Source organism: Athene noctua, chromosome 25 (genome assembly GCF_965140245.1).
Source record: "Athene noctua chromosome 25, bAthNoc1.hap1.1, whole genome shotgun sequence".
In the NCBI taxonomy this organism is placed as follows: domain Eukaryota; kingdom Metazoa; phylum Chordata; class Aves; order Strigiformes; family Strigidae; genus Athene; species Athene noctua.
The window spans coordinates 3,378,363-3,397,899 of record NC_134061.1 but is presented as its reverse complement, the minus strand read 5'-3'; the positions used below and the strand labels follow the sequence as shown (position 1 = coordinate 3,397,899).

General features: G+C 48.3%; 1 protein-coding gene across 16 annotated transcripts in view; it reads right to left on the bottom strand.

Moving 5' to 3' along the window:
• MAPT (microtubule associated protein tau) overlaps positions 1–19,537 on the bottom strand; it is a 53,267-nt gene that overhangs the window by 15,500 nt on the left and 18,230 nt on the right. For 10 of the 16 annotated variants that reach the window (XR_012635182.1, XM_074926984.1, XM_074926991.1 and 7 more), the window contains exons 2-9: positions 14,067–14,155; positions 12,608–12,694; positions 11,131–11,217; positions 9,448–9,513; positions 5,412–6,326; positions 2,830–2,885; positions 1,459–1,638; positions 99–231 (exon numbers count right to left, since the gene is read on the bottom strand). Coding sequence is in view for 15 of the 16 variants with exons in the window: in XM_074926984.1 (XP_074783085.1) it covers positions 99–231; positions 1,459–1,638; positions 2,830–2,885; positions 5,412–6,326; positions 9,448–9,513; positions 11,131–11,217; positions 12,608–12,694; positions 14,067–14,139 (1,597 nt within the window). In the remaining variant the exon portion in view is untranslated. The remainder of the gene's footprint in view (positions 1–98; positions 232–1,458; positions 1,639–2,829; positions 2,886–5,411; positions 6,327–9,447; positions 9,514–11,130; positions 11,218–12,607; positions 12,695–14,066; positions 14,156–19,537) is intronic. The other 6 variants (XM_074926993.1, XM_074926995.1, XM_074926994.1 and 3 more) reach the window with 3 other exon arrangements.

The window sequence follows — 19,537 nt, the reverse complement described above, 5'->3', positions numbered from 1 at the left end:
TAACTGCATCCAGAGCCTGGGAGCTCCACCACAGCAGAGCCTCCGGAGTCAGAGACACCGTGGGAAGGCAGCAGCCCGCCGCTCTCACCATCACTTACCGGAGCTGGGAGGTGTCTTGGGGGCCGTGGGTGTCTTTGCTGGGATGCGCGTGGCATTGGTCGAGTTCCTCTGAGCCTGCCCGGCTGCAGACCGCGGCGTGGCCGCCTTCGTGCCACCTCTCATCTCCGGGCCCTGGGGGTGCAAGGGGGAAAGGCTGATGCAGGGGGGGTCTCCCTGGGGGTGGGCTATCACCCCTCACGGATCAGAGGGACACGAGACCCGCCTGCTTCCGACCCTGAGAGCCCGCAGGAGCTCCCGCAGGTCTCCCCACGTGCAGGAACCTGCGACGTGCCCGTTCACACCCCGTCTCCCATCACGGCGCCTGCCACAGCCGCTGCACCCTCGTGGGCTGGCAGAGGGGCTGGGACACTTTCCCACAGCAGCTCTTAAGCTTCAGTTACGTTATTCACCACACACTCAGGTTCAGTTAAAAAGTATGTTCAACTCCATTGTCTGTTCTCTAAATTTCATCATTTTGCTTCCCCTGTTCTGTTAAAGTTTTGTACAGAAGATAAAAAAATCCACTGACTAGACTAGAGGGTCCAGCACAGTGCCAGGCACCAAACACAGGGAAGCACCTCCTTTATCTCCACCTGCAGTAACTGCTCCAACACCTACATCATCTCTAATGGCATATAAATAGCAATATGCTATTTACTGTCTTCTGATCCCACAGAAAAGCCTCCCCAAATCTATCACTTTCTAATGCTGGTCTGTGTACAAAAGCTCCTGGAAAACATTCAAGTGACAATTTACAAGCTTACTGCTCCCAAGGCAGGAGGAAACCAGGGCAGAGCCATCACAATGCCCATCGTGGTAAAACCATACCCATTGTCTGCAACCTGCAATCCCTGCTCTTCCCTCACCAAGGGTGTATTTGTGTGACTAAACACCACAAAGGGAAACTCCAAACTACTCTTTACATTGTAGATTAAGCCACGGATGTCTGTGCATTTCCTATTCTCTGTGTAGCACCTGGCAGATCTGGCTCCAGCACATTTCAAACACATCTGCTGTTTACAGCCAATGCGTCCATAAAACACAGCATAAAGCTGTAAAACAAGGAAGAGCATGAAAAAAGCATAAAGGGACCTGGAAATGCCTCAAGGAGACCAGACAACACCCTGCAGCAATGAGATATTTTTGCTGTACCACAGAGCAAAGTGAGACGTGCTGGTGAGACAGACCCAGTTGCTTCAAACACCAAAACTGGTGCCAAGTCTGGCCACAGCCCCTGGAAGGTGAAGGGGAAGCACATCCCACCTCTCCACTGGATGCGGCACGGAGAGGCTGCCCAGCCAAGCACCTGTCAGGGATTCCCCAAGGCAGCTTTGCCTCTCTCACATCCCATTTCCTTACCTTGGCTTTTGTTTCTTGCGTTCCTGTACTGGCAGGTCGGGATGTGACAGAAGAGACTCGTTTAGAGGTGGAAGCAGGGCTGGAGGGTGTTTTCGAAGGGGTTGTGCTAGAGGAGGTGTGTCGTTTGGGGGGAATGGAGGGTCTATCGCCTGGGGGTTTGGCAGTGGAAGGTGAGGATTTCTTAAACATGGAAACAAAATAAAATTGGAACAAAAAAAAAATCAGCATGGGAGGGAAACAAAAGGGGATCACTGACATTAAATAGGATTAGAAGGTGCAATACAGAACTGGTTGTGGGGTAGGCAATGGCACTACCCTGCAGCACAGAGCTGGGCAAGAGCTGGAGGCCCAGGGCACTGCTGGGGACCCACGGGATACCTCAGCTCTATTCCTCCCACGGGGTGCAGCAACACCCAAGCCCCTTTCTGGGGAAAGTGTCACTCCGTGACAGCATGCCCTTATCACCACCCTCCACACCAGTGGCATGTGTTAACATCTGGACTGTTCTATTTACTCCCAAACTCTCTGTGTGCTTCACTGGCAAAGATGCCTCAGGTACAGCACCGTCAGCACTGTGGGACGTGCAGGTGACTGCTCCCAGGTCTCTCAACCCCATCACAAACTGCTTTGTCAACAGCGGATGGCTGGTTTTTATCTAGATGATTGTTTGGTATCATGGAAAACGCTTGGCCTGATACAACCTGCCAAATCTCCCTAGAGAAAGACCATATTTCACACTGTTTGAAAATAATTACATTCCTCACCTTTATTTCTTCACCCACTAAATTATCCATCAGCTTATCTGTTACCTCACGCAGGTAATGGTAACTAGCCAGGCTAATGGTCAGCTGAGCTAAACCTCCTCCAAATTAGCAGTGTGACATCTTTAAACTTCTGGAATTTACCCACTATTAAACTTTGTTCCTCACCCAGAACACAGCACCTGCAAGGCCTAGATTATTTAATTTTTTTAATTACGTGTCTTGCTCTTTTCACTGTTATGCTGCTTGTCCCCAGTACAGCACAATGCAGGTTTCAGTTTGCTTTTGCACCAGTTTGCCCCAGCAATGCCAGCTGTCTGCTTTCCAGTCTTGGGCTGAGAAAATGATTTCTCTAACCACCCACCCAACCCCATGAGCCACATTTTTGCTTTAGATTTGTTTTGCTTCCTGGCCCTCAAAGATCACCATGGATTGCACCATCCAAACCGGGGTGATGGGAGAAAAAAATTAAAACATTCTTGAAAGACAGATGGAAGGTAATGGCAAGGTTTCCTAAGAGGCACAACCACAGTCCAGGAGAGCGGGAGAGGGAGTCAGGAACATGCACTTAGTGGGTCGATGTTACCTCTGGTTTTGTTTTTAAGCTTACCTTCGGTTTCTTTTCGTCAGCTTCAGTCCCTTCCTTGTCTTTGCTGTCAATACGACCTGACAAATGCAAACACACACAGTTACACTTCTTGGGACTGGCCAGTGAACTCTAGAGAGATGACAATGCCTGTACTACAGCAACATGCATGCTGGGTGGGTGTTCCATGTTCCTCCTCTCCTTTAATTTAGCTACTATTCTTAGAAATATTACAAAGTCACTCTTTCTTGCAAAAATACTCGCACATCGTAAACACATTCTTTCTGGGTTAACAGATTATCCTGTGCACAGGCAACAGCGTATTAGTCATCACTGGAACATCAGACACACGCAACATGGTCTGTATGAGACCAATTTCCCCAGATTTGCACTCAGTTCCAGCAGCATCTGTTCAGTTTAGGACAGAACAGTTCTCTTCAACCCTAATTATGAGTCTCCCTCTCTAAAACAACCATTGGTTCTAACAGTTACGTAAGTAAAGACTAAAACTGAAGGATGCCCCAATCCGAGCAGCACCAAGATGCCTGTGATCCCATCTAAAGTTGTTTTTCAGAGTGTTAGCTTTGCAAAGCATTTTTATACCTGCCCGTTGTTAATTCCCATCTCTCCTGACACACTGCTTGCTGCGTCCCCAGCAGACAACACGCCTTCGATCTGGGTCAGACCCTGCAGAGTCTTAAGGTTTTAGCTCTTGTCCTACTTGATCGTATCAGGCTTACAGTGACTCTGACAATATTTCAGTGTTTTGTCCCATTAGTCTATAAGCACAACAGGCTGCAATATTGCTAATTAGGAGATTAGGAACAGGGAGGAAGTAATGTTTGTATTGTAAGGCACTCATAACAAAGCCCCTTTTCTCCATCTTCAGCTAATTCCTCCCTAATCTGGGAGGAAAAACTGCTGTTATTGTCCCCAGTGTTTTGGAAAGTTGTCCGGAGGGGGTCAGCCCTTTCCCAGTGACACGAACAATGTTTGTTAATGCAGCACTGACCCATCCCAGCAGCCACTCCCAGAGCTCCTGGATGCACTACCCCTTCCCCAGTTCAGTTAAACTGCAGACTGGAGCAAGGCTGGAGCTGAATAGCCACAGAGTATCTCTGTCTTGGGAGGAAAAGACCATAAAATAATTTTAAAATTCCTCTTATTTAATCAGGAATTGGTTGACTCTGGGCAATGCATCCCCAACCCACCATCGTTTCAGGCTCTGATACGAGTGACAGCAAGCCATGCCAATGCCCTGCAGCCCACGTGCGAAGCTTCCCGCTGGCTTATTAGGTAGTGAACGAGAAATATGTTATGAGCTTTAGCTCCAATGGAAAAAGCTACATCAACAATTTCTTCATGAACCCCGTGCAGCAAAGAGCACACTCTCTCTGCTGCAAACCAGAGCAGCATTTCCAGCCTAATGGAAGCAGCCAAGCCAGCTTTAGGGATGTGGCACTGGGGTGAAAGGCAGAGCCTCCCCCGGGCCAAGCCCTGGACAGCCAGAGCTGAGGTACAACACGGTGAGGCACCATCGGGTTTTAACGTGTGTCCTGCTGCCCCAGCTTACTAACACCACTCGCTGCAAAACCTGCATTTGGCTGCTGAGCAGGGCCCCTAGTGACAGCCCCCTGACCCGCAGTGAAGGTGGAAAATAGCTCTTGGAGGAAGAAAAGGTCTAAGAGCTGCTCTGCTGGTTCAGTGGTGAGCTCAGACCTTCACCCAAGACAGTTAAGACTGAGATTGCTGCGTGGACCCATCAGCTCCAGTGTCTGACTGCCCTCCCAGCCTGGCCTAGCCTAGAGACACAGCAGCTGGTAGATGCACCCAAGAGCCAGGCCTCCACACACACAGGCAGCTCCTGCAGAACACCCCAGACACAGCCACATCGCGTTGGACCACCCAAGGACACGCTGTCCAGCACTGGGATGGGAGCAGGATGCTTTGTCAGAGCATCAGACATGCCCGGCAGTGCCCAGCTAGCTCCAAATCTTGCCTCCAACAGCAGTCAGTAGTGGATATTTAAGGGAAATACAAGAAACAGGACCGATGTGAGGCCTTTTCCATGGTCAGACCTCCCAACTCACTTGCCTTTTTCCTCCTCCCTCCTCTTTAGGAAAGCCAATACAAAGAGTTATTGGACCGGACAGCGGACACATGCAAACCAGATGGCACGTGTCTTGTTGGACCAAGCCGCAGCGTGCGCCGGGTTAGCCCCACTCCAACATGCCAGAACAACGTCCGTCCCGTCTTCATCTTCTCTGGGAAGGTGCCAGGTGTGAGTTAAGGTGCCCACCCCACAGATCCAAGGAAATCAAAACAAAAACAGGTGAACAAAGCATGATCAGGGACGCGCCAGCACCATGCAAGGGACGCAAAACCGAAGCATAAGGGTCCGGCACGTATGCCAGGATATCCAGGATTAAATTAAAGAGGGAAGGAGAGGGAGGGAGAAGCAGCGGCACTTTGTAGATCAGTTCCAGGCCATTTCCCAAGCAGCAGGATTGGAGAAGTGGCAGCAAGCTGAAGTACTGGTTCAGGCAGCCTTGTCGGGAGCAAGCCACTGGCAATGGGAGCTCAGGGCAGGCAAAGGTCACACACACCTTTTAGGAGAGGGACGCGACTGACGGCTTTGTCTGCACCATGGGCACAGGGTTTCTTCTTGGGCGTCCGCCGTTCTCCAGTATCTGGTACAGCCTCTTCCAAAGGAGCAGCTCTCTCTTCCGTGTCATCTTTTAACTCAACAGGGAGTTTGGCTGTTTCTAGCAAGGGTCCAGAATCTTCTGCCTCCCCAAGCTTCGCTTCTTTTTGGGAGATGACTTCAGAAGGCTCTGAAGTGGTGACATCTGTCTCTTCTTCCCCCCTCAATGGCTGTCTCCTCCCCTCTTGGTCCTCTCCCGCTTTATGTGATTCAGTTTCAACACGAAGTGCCTCTCCCGGTATGTCTCTGAGGGCATCTTTGGACTTGTTTTCTACAAAGGCATATTCTCCCAGATCTTCCTTGGCTGTTGCTGGACACAAGCCCATTTCAGGGCCCGGCGAAACATACTGTCCCACCAGGGAAAGCAAATCCTGTTCAGAAGTTTCATCAATATCACGGTCCTCATCTCTTTCCCTGCCACTGACATCTTCTTTTAATGGAGCTCTGGCATATAAAGGAGATGGCCCATCTTTAATAAGGGAGTCATCTGCACCACCCGCTCCTGCCAACCCCTCAGTGCGCACATCACGGCCCAGCTCTGCTCCCAGGGCTGGAGCCACACCAATGCCTTCTCTGCCTCGATGATCCCACAACTCATTGCTGTCTTCAGACGGCCTGGAGTCTTGGTACATATCCAGGGGTATTGGGATGGTGACCTCTATTCTGGTGGGAGCTGCTGTTGTAGCCTTCATTTCATGAGACAGAAGAGGCTGCTGGAGAACTCCAGCTCCTTGCTTTGTGGGCTGGCTTTCTCTTTTTATGGCATCTCCCACACGCTCCTGAGGGCCAGGCTGTAGCTTTGGAGAGCTTGGCTCCCCTGGAGTTGAAGACGCGGGGTATGAAGCATGGGCACAGAGTTAGCACAGGCATGTCAAATAGGTAGTCAGTCACGTAACGCTGAAGAGAGACTAAGGATTTCTACTATCCATCTAGAGGATAAAAGCAAATCCCACACTGCCCCATTGAATGGACAACTTACTTCTATAGTGGCTTTTACCTTTAAAAATATTTCTGATCCCATGGGAATCAGGAACAGTGACAGCCACAACATGTGGGAGACCACACTCCTCCCTGGACCTGCTCTTGGAGGTGGCTGGGGTATCCAACCACCAATTTCTGTCTCTATGAGCTAGTTTAGCTACAGAAGTTTTCAGAAGCCAAGAACACACCCATTTTCTAATCTTACACCACCACTGGACCACCAGTTAGCTGGTCAGTGACCACCACTTTCTGCCTCAAGGGCCTGAACAAAACAGGCCAGACACCCTCACAGGCTTACAAAATCCCTACAGTCCTCTCCTCCCTTGCAGATGTTGTTCATGCAGACATGGCACCAGTTACACCCTCTCAGAGCTCAAACTATCTCTCTGCTTTGTTCTCCAGATCATTTCTATTGCTAATGAGCTTGGGGAAGAGCACTGCTATGTCTCCTCTCTTACTGCTGTGTGTTTCAACAGCCTCAGTGGAAAGGACTTGAAGTAAAAATGTGGCTGTAGCCACATGGCCACAGCAATTTTGGACTGTGCACCCACTCAGACTAATTAGAGCTCCAGTGCTGCTGCCACCATTTGGGTGGAGTAGAAAGTGTGACATTTAAAGCACAAAACTTAAGGTCACAGAGACACAGATCTCTTTTTTTTTTTTTTTTTTTTTTTTTGGTGGGAGGGGGGTAAAAGAGACAATTCTGTTCAATCGCTGATCTCATGCATGACACAGACTTTTGCAATTTCTCCCAACAATTGCTGCATTAAGCCACATATTCTAGTTGAGCTGGAGCTTTTCTGTTAGAAATTTATTCAACTGAAGCAAAGATGCACTAAGCAATGGAGAATTCACCCTGAATATAGCTAAACTGCTTTGAAGTCAACTGCCCTAGTAAGACTGTGCATCTTAAATTATGATTTTGTCCAGCTTCAAATACTCTTTAGACTTTTTGAGCACTGATCAGGTAAACTAAAGAGCCTGGATCACAGCACTTCAGTACTGAGATCTCGACTGTTGCTTTGTTAGATTAACAAACAAGATTAAAACAATAAAAGGAGTCTTTTGGTCTTTTATCAGTGTTCTCTGCATTTTAAGAGAATATAATGGTTATGTGAAACTACCACACAAAGACATCTGAAATTGTGTTTTAAGAGAAATCTCAAATTGGCACCTATTGACCGGTAATATTTGAAATGTGGCATCAAAAACATCTTTTACAAGCACAGGGATTTGAAGGGTGTTTATGCATTAGCCAGCAGATTGTCCTGGCTCATTTCTTCTGCAAATGAACAGCATGACCGTTAACGACTGCCGGCGCAGGGCTGTGGACACTCGGTTGCTCAGCTGGACTCCCAAACTCCGGGACCCTTCGGTGGCTCTGAGGCAAACGTGCAGCACAAGGTCAAGAGCCAGCAGAACGCCAACACAGCACTAAATGTGCATCGGGAGATGCTTCTCCATCTGAGACTCCAAAGGCATTTTTAAGACGTTCCATCTTCACTGCAAAGATCATTTTTTTAAATCCCACAACAGGAAAAATGAAAGTAGCTAGTAATGAGACATCCAAGACTCTGTGTGTATCAACAACCACATTTTTCCCCAAATCAGAGAGAACCATTAAAAGGAAGCAGCATGTTATTACAAGTCCACTTTCAGAGAAGTAAAAATTTACATAAGAACCTAGAAATGTCATATGTAAGTCATACCAGAGCTCCAGCTAGCTCTATGTCCCCATCCCCATATGACAGCTGAAAGATCCCAGGACAGTACAAAAAGATTTTATTGAAAATCTGGTGAGAAACAGCAGTTAGAACCAGACTGAAAAAGGAGACAGAACTTCACCACCCTCCTGCTAACAATCAATCTTTTTTGCAGTGGTGCCACGATTTTAAATACAGAGAGTTGCTAGTCCAAGAACCACAGGCAAGCAAAGGTTTTATTTTAATTGTAGGGAGCAGACTGCACATAACTGTGCTCATCTGTGTGTGGAAAGCCAAGACAACCTGAATTCTGCCCTGAGCTGAGAAGGCAAAGACCTGTTCTTTAAAAGACACGATGTCTGTAAATGCACTAATGCAGCCATGAGGAGAAAAGACGCTGCCCAAACAGCTGGAGGAATGTATGTCTGCTGCACAGAAAACTACCTTACAAAATGGGGTTTAACTAGGGTTTTAAACAGCGCACCAAATTAGCTCTATGGCCTATTAGTGCTAGCAAGACAGCAATATCAAAGTGAGTTTGAACCCATAAGTCTGCCCCATTGGGCACAGAATTAAGCTACCACTGGGTACTTTGGGAAAATCCCATCCTGAATTTTCCATCAAGTCTGAATGGAGCAGACTCAAGAGAGGTTTTCCAGATAGCCAGGAGGTCCCTGGGTAATTTCTTGGCTCATCTGAGCACACGCACAATTAATGCTCTAAAAACACTCCCGGCCCACCATGACTGGCTTTGTCAGTCATGTTCCCCAAGACTGGGATGAGAAGAAAACACCCTTAATGTTAAAGTCAGAGCATCAGTGAGTAGGTTTGTTTTACATTAGAAAGAGAGACAGAAATTAAACAATTCACTTATTTCACCTGTGACACACAGGGCCCAAAACTGACTCTGTTCAATGCTGAGCAGCTCCTCCAGGCTAACTGCACCATCCCGGCTCTGTTTATTACCTTTTCTAGCCTGAAGGATGCCCTGTGATGCAACCAGACAAATAAGCACCAGGGCTTCAGCCATCTGAGAGAGAAATTTGGTGCATGAAAAGCTGCAGTTTCCTGAAATGAGTATGTTGGAACATTCAGAGCATGTATGACCCTCCCCTGTCAGGAACGGGGAGAACTGCACAACTGCTTGTACAGTGCAGAGCATTTGCATTACAGAAGAAAATTCCCAAGCCACTAGCAACCAGCCACACGTGTGGGCAGCAATAACTGGACCCCAGCGACAGGTGATTCACTAACCTTGAGCAGCATCTCCTGCAGCGTGGTCCTCCAGGTTGGGGGTGGCTCCTACCCCCGCCTCCTCAGCTGGTCCCAGTTCAGAGAAAGAATGGGAAAAACATGATCAAAAGAAGAATTAAGTTTAAGCGTGTGTCTGGAGAATGTATTTACCTCCCATCAGTGCTGTTTTATGAGCAGGGCAGCAGAGACAGGAAATCAACTCATGCTGATGATGGATCTAGGCAGATCTATTCAGCCTGTGCTGTACCAGACTGGAGGAGTGATTAACCAACCCACACATCCTGGGTGGCAGGTTAGTACAAGCTCCTTCAGGCAGAGGTGCAGAGAACAGGCTGTTAAGGAGCAGGGAAACTTCTGGATTTATATACCCCTTTTCTACCTCCACCTTGCATTTACGTTGCCAGCAGCACTCACAGCACTGTCTAACTCTTACCTGAACCCTACCTTCTTGGTGTCTCCTACCTAGCTTACTGTAAAGACCTCTGCCGAGGCTATCTGAGACCGGTAAATCTAAGTCTGGTATAAACCTGACACTTCAGGAATACTGGTACATTAGAAAAGCACAATTTTCTTCACAGCAATGATGATTTGTCTCTGTAAGAATTTTTTTCAATTTATTGTATGACTACTTTCCAACTGGCTTCATCGATTATATATGTATGTCACAGTTCCACAATCAAACTAGGACTTTCTCTGTTTCCCCCATTTTTTTTCCAAAGAGTTCAGGACACACTGCTGCTTTCTGGTTCCCTGGTGCAGTCAGAGCTTGAACCAGAGACTGCACATCCTTGCTAGCAGGCCAGCTCTGCGTTTCAGCCCAGGGCTCCACCAGTAGCCTGGGGACTGGATGCAGGACAGACAGTTTGGCTGCCCAAGGGAGCGTGCTGTGGGCTTGTTTCAGTGTTTGGGCACTAGCAAAAGCCCATTTCCACCCACTACCTTTTCTCAGGTCCTGCCTGATGCTTCCAGGAAAAAGCCAGTGGCTACCACGCAAGGGCCACATACTCATTTTTCACACACAGACCTGACTCTCCCAGGGGCTCCTGCCTTCTCGTACACACACAGCACTGCCGCAGCTCACTCCCTTCTTCCTCTGCCCCTGAAAGTCCTCCATCCCCCCCCAGAAAAGCAGGCCCAGGTGCAGTGATTCCCCACAGAGCATCCAGGCTGAATCTGCCACTTGACTTCCCCTGCATTATCCTTAAAACACACTGGCAGCCACAGAACTGCTGCAGTGGCCTGGTTTTCACCTGCCGCTTCAAAGACAACCGCATGGGCTGGGCTGAGCGAGAACACCAGTGAGACAAGCAGCAAGGTCCTGCGGTGACTGCCTCACCTCGCCAGCAAAGCAGGGCTGCTGGCAGAGGGGCAGAGATGACTGGGATCTGCAGGTAAGCACTCAGCCTGGAGATGGGAGGCGAAGCCACCACAGATAGAAAGATTGTCAGATGTGGAGCTGAGAAAAAGAGAAGAAAAGGCTGCGAGTTTCCCCCAGGATGGGGAAGGTAAGAGGACAATTGTAAGCTAAGAATTATTTCTGCAGGCCGTGGAGAAGAAAGAAGCACGTATCAGGAGCAAAGCATGCCTGCGAGAGGTTTTGCAGTGTTATTTTTAAGCACTAACCAGTCCAGCTCTCTGCTCTGTCTGCATCAAGAGATGAAACTGCACCTTGGTCTCCCTCACCTGTGGTTCCTTCTGGGATCTCCCCGTGCTGTTCGACACCACCCTGATCCTCGTGGTCTCCTTCCTCCACTAAAGGTGCTGTGGCATCTGAAAAACAACGCAGCTTTCACATAGCCATTAAGTGGCAAAACCCTGCGGAGGCCAGGACATGCCTGAAGAACCTTTTGCTCAGAAAAGCACCCGAGTCCCTCCCTTGAGCCAGTGCTTGTGGAGGGAGAGAAACGAGCATGAGACAGCAGGGACACCATGAGCTGTCTCCTCTGCCACACAAACCTCACATCTCCAGCACAGTCCTTATGCAGCTGAAGGCTTTACCATAAACACTGTCTGAGAACGCACAGCTAAAGGCAGCCACTGGTGCCTGATCTGCGTGCACAGAAATGCTCTCTGCTCGGGGACATCACTGGTCTGGAGCAGGAAAGAACAGCTCCCATTGGATACCTTCATAAACCGTGCGAGCACTGCGGCTGAGTCACGCTCTGGGCAGCTCTGGGACTGACAGATACCTGGCACCATCTACCAGAGGAATGTCTGCTCATCATGACAGTCCCAGTCCAACAGGAAAGAGGGACAATATCCCCTTCTGCACCAGCCAGGTTTTACGTACTGATTTCTTGAGCCACATACACAGGAACGGAGCTGCTTCACAGACCAGCAGCTAGCCTACACCTCCAGTGGGACAGGGCTGGAACTGGTCAGCATCTCTGTCAACCTTTCTTTTAGATAAATTTTGCAAACTAATGCCTTTACCTGAAGTCTCCAAGAGGCAGGTATTTGGGATTAAAGCAACCAGAAGAACACAAAAAGTGTAGTTAATTAAAACGGTGAACAAGTCTCTAGACCACTTCAGAATTAGATTCTTTCTACAAACACGGCATTCAGAGAACACTCTGGAGCAGCACTGACATGCCCCGAGTCCTACATTTATATCAGCACAGAGTTTTGTTTTATGTATAGACTCTGCCCATCTCATCACTCCAGCATGACTCATGCTGCAATAATGAACATGTAAAAATGGAGGGGGCAAAACCAGAGCTATGGGGTACAGCTAACCCTGGAAGGGAACACAGCGACCAGGATGTGCTGTCAGTATCTTGGGGGAGCACAACGATGCAAACCTCTGGCCCTGGGAGCACACAACATGGGATTGCTCCTGGCCGCGCTGAGCTAACAGGACCTTGCAGTCACTCTGTGAAAAGTCTTCAGGAAACAAACCACAAGTGTCTTCCTGAACTATAATAATAAACACTTCACTTTTTCTTGACTTCCAACCCACTGTCCATCTTTAAAGCTCATTATCTCATTCTGCAGAGTGGCATACATTGCTTGTGATGAGACTAGTGAAGAGCATTTGTCCAAGAGTGCAGACACTCCTCCTGAGCAACCCCACCAGAACACGGCACAGCGAGTCTTTCGGCAAGGTTTACCACGACCCCATCCATCATGGTTTCAAAGCAGTAAGTCAAAGAGCTCCCACCTTCCGTAGTTGGGGTGCTCTTAGCGTCAGATGTTTCAGAAACAGGCTCATCCGATCCATCATCGACTGGTATCTGAAGGGGATAGCCTGGAAAACATTCAAATACTTAGAACAAGTCCTTGGCTATGAATTATGGCCTCTGAGTTATGACCTCTGATTGCCCAGATCCACAGCAGCAAGAAACTCTAATTGGAGAGTATAAAACACCTGAACTAATAAGCAAGCAAAGCGTGAAAATGCCAACCAAAAGCACCAGTGTCATCACCAAAAGGAACAAGCAGAAACCCATCGGCAAAAGAAAAGCCCGGTGAACCGGACAGCTAGAAACAGCAAAGCATGGCACAAGCAAGAAAGGAGATCTTAGCAACGTAAGCAGAAAAGATGTACAACTTGTGAGTCACTGTTGTCCTCTGCCATTCCTGGAGCCATTAACCTCCCTCCCAGAGCAGGCTGCTGAAAGCTTCCACGATGTGTTAATTCTAATCATTGCAAACCAGCAAGTCTCTGTACAGGGCTTGGTGTAGCACATTGGGCTTCTGTGCAACTTGGCTGCAAAAGTCATCTTTTGGAAGAGCAGGGCAAGAGGCTCGAGTCTCCTCTCTGCAAGGAGTCTGGGCAAATAAAATAACGAGAACTGAAGAAAACGACTTGGAAAAGAAGATTCAAACTAATATAAGCAAAATCCCTGGGAACCTGTGATGTGCAAAGCTGAGGCTACACGCTGAGAGGAGCTATCAGACTGAAATGCATTACAGCACCTGGCATGAATGGATGCTATGGATTCTCTCCAGAACAGAGACAATCCATTTATCTGGTGTAAGCTGTGTCCAAAGCACCTCAAGAAAAGAAAATTAAGATGATGTTTATATGGAGCGTAGCTGGGAGCGAGTCCCACCAGGTTTGCTGGCTTTACATGGGTTTCCAAGCTCAGTTGTGGAGCATGGTGGAATGAGAAAGGAAAGGCTTCGAGAAATGCAGGTCTGAAATACGGGGCAAAAGACTCTTGCATGGCCCCTGCTCCCAGAGCTCTCGGTTCAGTTCCCCCCATCTCCCTGTGCAGGTGAGAAAAGCAGGCAGCAAGCAGCACCCTTGAGCTGTGTCTCCAAATAAAAGCAGTGCTGTATTTTTATAGCAAACTAAGGAGTGAACACAGAAACACACATTTGCAAAGCTTCAGCTATAAGATCATCACTAGTCTGGATACTAGGGGTTGTTCTGCTCTTGCTGGGCAATGATATCAAACAGCAGCATTTTCCTACGACTATGAACATCAGAGCATCTTGTGGGCTACCCACTGCCCACTGGCTGCAGCCAGCTGATCCACGGTAACCTTCTGACACACATACCACCTCCTCCTGGCCGTCCCCAAGGACGCTGGCCCTGCTCTCCCCACTTAGGTCACTCTCTCAGCAGTGGGCCAGGCAGGTCCTTTCCACCATCTCCTCCTGGAGGTGCTCACCTGATGGGATGTGCTTCTCCTGGCCAGCTGCGTGATCCTCCATCATGGTGACGTCCTGACGCTGCTCCGCCATCTAACAGCAAAGTTACCTGAAGAGGAGAGGAAAAACAAACACCCATCAGGCAAAATCTGACGCATCTGGAGCCCAGCTGGTGCGCTCCCATCTACTGCTCCACCAGACAATTTTGGTTGGTCAGACAATTTCCAGGAGCATTAAATATCCTCTTGCAAGCAATCAGCCAACACCAGCCAACAGTCTTTTCAGCCACTGTAAGAAGATACCTACTTTGTTCCCTTTTCCTGATGAGCCCTGAAATCACACCACTGTGCTCAGGGAAGGTCACAGCTCAAGATACATGTTACCTATTGGATTTCATACCATGCTGAAATACTCCCTGGAGCATCTAATGCTAGTGTTTCCAAATCCACCGGGAGCATGTTTTGTCTGCAGTCATCAAATGGAGGAGGACAGTGGGAAGTGAGTGCTAACATGCCAAACTGGGATCTAAAAGGCTGTCCCAGCCAGACACCACTCTTCAGCAGAGCTGCTCCAAGCTTTCGGCATAGGTCAAAGGACAGAAAAAATTCACCTACGGGCACGAGCCAAAAGGAGAACACAGATTTTGCATAAAAGACGTATAAAGGAGCAAATGTTCCTTGTGAACAAAGGCAAGGTCTAATTATTCCTGCACAAGCAAAAGCATGTACCAGTCACTGCATCCATCACAACAGGACATAGGCAAGTTCTGTCCAGATGCAACTTCAAAAATTCCACAGGTATTTAAGATGTCCCAAGCAAAATGACCATTCTGGTGCACACAGGACACTGCTTGGCTACTGTTTTGTCACAGGTGACCACCAGGAGCAGCAGGTACTTCTGCTGCATGCTCCAAACTCTGCCACTTTAACCAGTCTTTCAACAGCAGTGTCTGCTGGCAAGGCGTGATGCTGCTGCGGGAAGGGATGCCTTCTGCCCCTGTGGATACACCCAGCAGGGAAACACGGCTCTAACAATACAACAATTGTCTAAAAATCAAACCAAAAGTGACATTCAGGGGTAAACCAGGACTCTCCAGAGATGGATTTGGACCAGGCACTCTTAGAGAAGAGGGTCTTGCTTGGTTGTGGGTCTGAGAGGGCAGCACAAGGGCTACTCAACGTGCTACTTCTTGCAGTGCTCAGGAAGCCAACACCACGGTGTCAAGTGAATAGGCCTGGGCGCTGAAGTGGAAGTAGAAAGGTGCTAAAATTCAGAGTTATTTTTCTAATGTGCGTCTATCTGCAAAAGGAAATGAAGTCGCCAACAAACATTATCTGCTTATTTGAAGCAGGGACCGCGTTTCTCCTTATTGTCCATGCTGGTTGAACAGACATTGCTTTTAGCTGACTTCCTAATAGCTGATATAATTACAGCCATTGGCAGTGATTAATAACCAGCTATTAGTGTAATCACACATTTTCCATGGCCGTCAGGAGCGAATGAATCCAGCAATGAAGCTCAGGTTACCAGCAGCAAGGAGGCAAACTCCTTTGGATTTCTTTGCTGGCAATAGATTAACTGGATATATGGAACTACGCAAGAGAAACTCCAATGCTAGTAACCAGATCTCTCACCCAGCTTTTTTTAAGCCTTAGCAAGATGACTATGCAATTTAATTTCTGCCTTAGACAGCCACAAAGCCATCTGACAGATCTGTACCAAGTAAGTTCGAGAACTTGCCCTGAAAGGAAATCACCCATAAAACTGGAGGTATAAAATAGGAAATAATTAAGTACCTAATTTTTGTTCCTAAAATGGTGGGCCCTAATTATTTGGACATATGGCTGCTCCTCCCAGAGCTCAAAGGATCATATTGATTATATCCTGATGTCATCTAGCTGCTGTTTGATATTATTTACAGGTCTACGTAGCACTGAAATACTAAAATATAATGTTAACCTCATGTAGAGGGCACAAAAGCACCTTGGGCATGGACGTGACTGTAAAATGACACACAGATGTGCTGCTCTTGTGCACGCGTGTTTGTGTGTGTGCATGCACAGAGGGTGACCTCTGCCCCAGACACATACCCGGGGCCGGGTACAGCAGCTTTCCCCACACGCTGCCCTATCTGTTGGTAGGAAAACACGGATGGGAGAAGCAGTTCCTACTCCACTCACAACTGGTGGTTCCTAACAGGCCTCCCAACCCAGCTCAGTTCACTAAACATCTACAGATATTTACATCTTTGCTTCCCAACTGCAGATCCAGAGGCAAACCCCTCACAAATCTGGTGGCTGGATTTCAGTGAGGCTGTTTCCTTCTTCTGCCTCCTTTTCCCTCCTCCTCCTACCTGTTTTTTGGAGAAGAGCAATTAGTGTCTCCCCCAATCTCTCTAAAAAGATACATTTAGTCCTTTCTTGCCTCTGGACAAGAATTTCCTGGGACAGCGTCCAGAGAGGACTCCCAGCCTGACAACCAGTAAACTCATATACTCCACCAGAGGCTCATGTCTGGCTCCACGGGCAGCACTCGACGCAGCCAAAGATCTTCCACTTTTCCTCTGAACAGAGCATTTTGCATCTGTTCCATCCTGGCACAGCAGCAGGGAGCCATGATTCAGCAAAGGCCAGTGGATCTGCTGGCGGGCGCAAGGGGCCGCCTGGTCGCACAGGGCTGACTGTCACCCTGTTTCCCACTGACCTGCCAGGGCTTTTCAGCACAAAGAAATGGCTGGGTGTTTTTCAGAGAAGCTGACGATCTTGCTATCTGCCCCAGCTTTGCGAGAAGGCTTTTAATGCTGTGCTGCTCAGAGCCAGGCAGAGGCAGCTCCTGTTCCCACTGAGCTCTATGCTTGGCAGGATGAGGCCGTCTCAGAGGTAAAGGACTGGAGGTGGACTCGGGAGGTTGTAGCCATTAATTTTGCAGAGATAAGAGAGAAAGAGCTCCCTTTTCTGTTACAAGGAAAAAAGCACACCCAAAAATCACAAAGATCCGTCCAAAAAACACTCAGTGGGACCCTGAGAGCACCTGTAACCTGGCTGCAGCTTACAAAACACCCTGGACACTCATTCATTTGGACACAGCGATTCTGGGGGCTGATGCCCGGTTTGCCATGGAAAACAGAAACATCTCTCAGCAGATGAAGCACAACGTCCTCCCGCCATGCCTGCAGCACAGCAGGCAGGGAGCGGAGTCACTCTGCACCTGAGCCACTGCGTGCAGCAGTCAGCGGTGGAGAAGAACAAAAACTCCTCCAACTGGCACGAGCCAAGGGGCAGGGAGAGGGATCCAGCTCCCACACGGTTCCCACAGCATCTTGCTTTCAGCAGAAGAAATGCCCACTCAACAGATGCCTCTCTCACAACGCTGCCCCTCCCGTGTGGCTCGGGAAGCATTTCCTACAGCTTGCCCTCCGAGGCCTGCCAGGGCTGAGATTTAAACCCATTACAATAGGGCTGATGAAATTCCATCAGCACCAGATAAGCAAATAAATAACATTAAGCGCACAAAGCGATTCAATGGGTAAGTACAAGTGAGCCGCCACCACCATTATCTCTAAGCTGCAAAGCTCTCCCAGCAGAATTTGAAATACACAGGCCATATAATCATACAGTCCTATTCACCAGGAACATCATCTATAAAGATATTTTATGCCTCTCCGATGGATGCTGAACTTCATTCTCTCCCTCTTTCTTTTTCATCCATTGTAGATGTCAGCTAAAAGCATTGCTCACTCAAAACTGTACTGATGATGCACACAGTTTTGGGACAGATCTGTCCTGTTGAAACCAAGAAGCAAAACTGAACTGCCTACATGCAAACCCCTTCTTATTCTAGAGGGAAAGTCTCAGCTTTGCTCTGGGTTTTCACTCAGGTAATAAATTCATATGTCTCAAGAGAATTTAAACCTTACTAAAACTGCGTATTTTAGATTAGACTTCTTAAACAAAAATGGTCTGAAAATTGTGCATTTGAGAAACTGCTTTGAATTTTGAAAACAGTCTCTTGCTGATAATCCTACTTGTTTTTCTTTTGCAGCGGGGGAAGGGGAAATCCCTCTTAGGGAAAAACATACCATTAAGGGGAAAAAACATTCTAAAAACTGTAAAACCAGCCCCACCTTGACGCAATAGTTCAGTAATGAATAATTACAGCAAGGATAGCTGCGCAGAGATAAACTTTGGCAGCACCCTCTGTATGACAGATAAAGCACAAACCCTCCTAAGAATCTTATCCGTTTCCAGCAGAACTCTTCTTGTTAACCAGGGACACTATCTAAAAAGCAACAGCCTATCCCACAATTAACAGCTCCTCCAAACCTCGCATTTTTCAAACCCGCAGCCCGCCTTTTGAGAGAAAAGCCGTACTGAGCAGACGTTTTGAGCTGCGCAACAAGGCATACGAGGAGGGAAGTAGGGGGGCAAAGTTTTTGTTGCCAGCAGCAGGAGAAACGGGCTGATTTCTGGCAGCGTAGGCTCAGCCCACCAGTACCTCTGGTGTTTGCTCTGGACGTGCAACCTCATTAGGGCCCCCAGCGTAAATAGTTTGTCCGAGAGGTGATTTTAACCAGTGAGAGTCCGGCCCATCTCCTGCCACCAAATGCAACTGCTTTGCCATTGACACCAGCGTTGAGATGAGATGCAGGCTGGCACGCAGCGTGTTTCACTCCCAAGCTTGGAGCTGCTTTCCCAGTGATAAAGGGTTATAAACCGGCTGCCAAGCCTCTGACTGCTTTGAGAGTTAAATATTGCCATCTCCACCCTCAGGCCGGTGTAACCTGGAGAGGAGCAGGTATTCCAAGGTGCTGTAAGCAGGGGGGCTGGGGGTGCGCGTGGAGCCATCGGCGGAGCAAAGGGAGTGCAGGGCGGCTTGTGGCGTGCGGCCTGGCTCCAGATGCCACCACCCCACCAGCTGAGCTCAACACTGAGCAACCAGGAACAACTCTCAAGCATTTCAATAGCATTTCACAGCTGAACCGGGCCCCAGAACAGTCCCTGCAGGCCTGTGTTGTATAAAATGTTAGGGGCTAAAAGCCAAAACAGCAATTTACACCCCAAAGAGCCCAAAGCATGCAAGACCACGTGTCCAGTGAGGACAAGCCTTAAGTGAAAGGATGCAAACCTTTAATAGCCATTGACAGCACTGAAGTTTAGGTCAGGAAGTGAAAGCTATTAGTCAGCTCAAGGTCCACAACATACTTAAAGAATTAAAAAAAAAAAAAAAAAAAAAAAAAAATCATTTTCGTGGTGGAGTTTGGCAAGGATACTGAAAACAACATCACTACTCTCACAGGAGGTTGCAAAGACCTGACAGTAAAGCCTAGCAGCTTTACATGATGGTTCCCACACTGCCTGCAAAACCACAGGCTGCCTTTTGCCCAACACCACAAAGGTCTCCTGCCAGCCCACAGCCAGCCTGACCTTGCTTCATTTGCAAGATGTAATGATCGTGATTCAAGACACCAGAGCCACATCCCTGACACCATCCT